This window comes from Natrix helvetica, assembly GCF_964273705.1.
Source record: "Natrix helvetica genome assembly, chromosome: 2".
Classification (NCBI taxonomy): Eukaryota; Metazoa; Chordata; class Lepidosauria; order Squamata; family Natricidae; genus Natrix; species Natrix helvetica.
The window spans coordinates 271,561,506-271,565,761 of NC_138552.1; the positions used below are offsets into that span (position 1 = coordinate 271,561,506).

The window sequence follows — 4,256 nt, forward strand, 5'->3', positions numbered from 1 at the left end:
GAGAGAGAGAGAGAGAGAGAAAGAGAAAGAGAGAGAAAGAGAGAGAGGGAGACAGAAACCCACACAGAGATATGAGAGAGACAGAGAGATAAGGGGAAGGGAAAGAGGGGGAGAGGGAGAGAGGGGGATCATGCATATGTGTAAGTTGATCTGGTTAAATACAGTATATAATCAAAGCACTCACTTACTCTCATTGCCAACACCTCATCAAAGATTACTAAAACTGGGGATTTTCACTCCACCTTCCAACAAAAGGCTGAGCAGATGGAGAAGCCTATAAAGGAGGATATTGGTAGCTCAGAGCTGAAATGAGGGGCCTTTGGTTATTTTCTTGCAGGCATTTCATTACCCAAATTAGGTAACATCACCAGGGCTGTGCAGTGCAGCACTGACAATTTTACCTACGGTAATTTAGATAACGAAACCTCTGCAAGAAAGCAACCAACCACTCAAATGGAGAATCTTCAAGAAGAACACGAAGCTTTCATCCTCAACGTTGCAGTAGCAGTAAGAGCTGGCCGGGCTGAATATCTATTGTGTATGTGCAGAAATGTATTGTCACGCAACTCCTCAGCTTAGGAGCAGCTGCTGCAGTGAGCCAAACAGCTTGGAAGGCTGAATTTTCAGTCTCGGCTCCCGAGTCACCAGATGGGTATGAAAGAAAGCCACTCTTCCCTCCTCCCCCTGGCTCCACCCACTCCCAGGCTCCAAGCAACAAGAAAACACACAGGGGATTTGTTCAAAGCTGCAAAAGAACTTTCAGGTAGGCTCCCTACACACTTTTTGTTGAGTTTCCCCCCCTCCCTCCTACAGCAAAAAACCCCTTCCATATCACCCCCTTCACACTTACTGCCTCCTTCATAAGCTCCTGCATGAAGCCCTCTGGATTTTCACTCATATCTGTTTCCATCTTTAGAATCCCTTTAGTTCTTCCTGGCCCAGCTTTTCCACTGCTGAGCCTGAGTCCCACAGAAAGTAGAAAAGGATTTCTGCATCAGCTGGAGCCTTAGGCTGATCTGGCCTCCTGGGGGGAGTTGGAGCAAATGCCCTTGTTCTTCTCTTCTCTGAAGGTAATCTCGGTCAAGTTTCCTCTCTCTGCTTTCTTTTGTAGGAAGTCCCCCCGCCCCCCGAAGAATGAAATATTAAAAAGCAGGATAAAATATTTACCTTAAGGGAGAAATAAAAAAAAAAGATTAAGGGAGGCAGAAGCCAGCCCCAGTTTCCCTCCCCCCCAAGCAGAAACTGAGGAGGCCAGCTTTTAGAAATGCAGATTGGGTAGTCCATGCAGAAAAACCGAGTCAAGACAGAAACTCATATAAGCAACAAACAAAAGGCTGACAAAATTAGCTCAGACAAGCACCTAGGATTTGCAGTTCCCATTTTGCCTGTAGAACTGTGATGGTGAGCCTATGGCACATGTGCCAGAGGTGGCACACAGAGCCCTCGCTGCTCCACGTCAGATCTCCGTGGTGTTTCTTTTGTGAGCTTCGGTTTCTCTGCAAATGACAAAACAAAAGCTCCCAAAAGAAAAAGATCTTGCCTCTTGCGGCACTGCCGGTGTTGGGATGCCCTGTTTCCCGCCAGTCCACTGCCTTCAGGTTTCTGCTGCGCATGCACATATATTTGCACATGCGTGCATGCATGTTTGTGCATGCATACATTCGCGCCTTTCAGTTTGGGCATGCGCATGCACACAGTTTGGGCACTTGGTGGATAAAAGGTTTGCCATCACTGCTATAGAGCCAGCCATCACCCCATAGGAATCTGACAACAGCCAATAGAATATTAAAGGACATGTCCTTGCACAGGAACAGGAAGCTCAAATGCAAAGCCCAAAGAAGGTATAAAACCCACCCACTCTCAACTCCATTTTGTCAGCTGCCCAGAATCACCTGTGGTTGGTGGTTCTGCTTCCTCAATAAAGAGACCCTTTCTTTCCAGGCAGCCTCCATGTTGTTTCCAGCATTTTTCTCCCAGCTTGGAACTGAACCGGATGCATTTTAGTTCCAACACTCCCTTGACCTTCACACAATGTCCATCTGCTTTCCAGCTCTCCAGTGATGGCTCCGAAGCCCCGAAAGAAAAAGAAAGCACAGCCAGCCGGGTCCAAGCTCACAGCTTCAAGGGCCGCTCTCAAGGACACTGTGGAACCCATGCCAGACAATGCCTTGCCTCTGCCAGTACAACAGGAATATGAGAACATCTGCCGAAACCTGGAGGATTTGAGATGGAGGAGGGCACAGCTGAGGGCACAAAATGATTTCCTCCAGCAAGAGGCACAGGATCTCCAGAATGAGAGCCGGGAGTTTGCCGGCTACCTAGCCAAGCGAGCCCGAAGGCGCCAAGATCTAGTGGTTTCTCTAAGCGAAGAGAACAAGGAGTTGCTGCACCAAATCCAGAAGCAGCACCAAGAGGTGATTGCCCAGTCCCAGGAGCAAGAGGCCGCCCTGCGGGAACAGCTGTTTCAGAAGGAAGATGAGCTGGCCCGCCTCAGCTCTGAATTGGAGGGGCTGCGCGAGGTCCAAGCCCTGAGAGAAAAGCAGACCTCCCACATTCAGGAGCTGGAGAAGGAGTTGGCGGCTGCGCGGAAGCAGCATACGCAGCACCTGGAGGCAGCCAAGATACGAGCCTTGAAAGAGAAGATGGCCCAGGAACAGGTGGCAGGGCAGGAAGTGGAGGGCTTGGCTCAGCAGGTGGAGGAGTTGGCCTTGAGGTGCCTGCAGGAGCACAGCCAGACAGTCTGCCAGCAGAATAAGGAGCTGAAGAAGGAGCTGCAGCAGCTGGTCCAGCGAGTCCAGAAGTTGCAGGAGCACAAGCATCGACTGCAGAAACAAATGGAGCAGCTGTGGCAGGAGCATGGCTGTTTGCAGGACTTGGCCCAGCTGCGTGGCCGGTTGAGTGGTAGAGGCTCGGGCCTCGCGCTGCAGGAGGAGTGAATTGCAATGGTCAGAGAAACTGTATTCAGCCAAGAAGCCAACTAGGACACTTGAACACTTAACAGAGGGACTGGCACAGCATTGATTAGTTGGTGTGGTTCAGTGGTGGGATTCAAACATTTTTACTACTGGTTATGTGGGCGTGGCTTGGCTTGGTGGGCATGGCATGGGAAGGATACTGTAAAATCTCCATTCTCTCCCCACTCCAGGGGAAGGTTATCGCAAAATCCCCATTTCTTCCTCCCGATCAGATGGGACTCAGAAGGCAGAGAATAGATGGGGGCGGGGCCAGTCACAGGTGGTCTGCTTTACCAGTTCTCCGAAATACTCAAAATTTCTGCTACCGGTTCTCCAGAACTGGTCAGAACTTGCTGAATGCCACCTCTGGTGTGGTTTGGATTATTTTTGGAAGGAGGAATTAGTTTATAAATCCCTTGCAGTAATCCAATTAGAAAGTAGCCAAAATGTGAACTGTTGAAAAGACTATGGCTCAATGGGCAAAGAACTTTGGTTGCAATATAATGCTTGATCAATAGGAGTAAATGTGGACAAATTGTTCATGTTGAACTACAATCTGAAAGAAAACTGTTTTAAAATGATGTCTCATTGGTACTTAATGCCTGAGAAATGGTAAAAGATGTGTTTTTAAAAAATCAAATGCATGTTGGAAATGTATTTGTAAAAAGGGTACTTTCTACCATGTTTGGTAGACTGTGACAAAACGAAGAAATATTGAGATCAGATCTTTGTTTTAATTCAGAAGATTCTTAAAACAAATGTAAAACTGAAACCAGAAGTCTTTTGGTTTGCTGGAAAAAGAACTTGGGGGGTGGGGAGATGGATTTTGGGGGGGGGGGGATTTTTTATTGTTTTAATTAAACAAAACCACAAAAAACATTCTTCATTACATCTTGTAGAATGCATGTCGATTGGTTACAAATAAATTTTGTGCATTACTATACATCCTTCATATTTTTAATTTACATTTTAAAATTGAAATTTTTTATGTATTTTGCCATCAATGTACCATCATTCTCATTTAGCTATAATTATTTAAACATGCTTTTATCTAGAATCATTTGTATTTAAAGACACAACCACCTACTGGCATTCATTAGCTATTCCTATAAACCTCCAATAATTACCCTTTTATAGCATATTCTCTTTTTTTTTCCCAACTCACTATTTAAGGCTTATATCTAATTGCTTTTACCAATGCCAAGACATGTAAAAATCATTAAACATTATCCATTAACATGTCCTTATTATTATTATAGTTATCTAAAGAAAAAAGGAATATCTCCTCCCCTCCGACCCATG

General features: G+C 46.0%; 1 protein-coding gene across 1 annotated transcript; it reads left to right on the forward strand.

Moving 5' to 3' along the window:
* Nucleotides 1-739: 739 nt before the first annotated feature.
* Nucleotides 740-3,741, forward strand: CCDC121 (coiled-coil domain containing 121). The gene is made up of 2 exons (XM_081940056.1): nucleotides 740-763; nucleotides 2,051-3,741. The coding sequence occupies exon 2, from the start codon at nucleotides 2,061-2,063 to the stop codon at nucleotides 2,934-2,936; it is 876 nt and encodes a 291-aa protein (XP_081796182.1). The 5' UTR covers nucleotides 740-763; nucleotides 2,051-2,060; the 3' UTR covers nucleotides 2,937-3,741.
* The last annotated feature ends 515 nt before the right edge of the window (nucleotides 3,742-4,256 follow it).

What these genes read in the sequence shown, in the direction of transcription:
- CCDC121 (XM_081940056.1), top strand. Translation starts at nt 2,061, where the DNA reads ATGGCTCCGAAGCCCCGAAAGAAAAAGAAAGCACAGCCAGCCGGGTCC.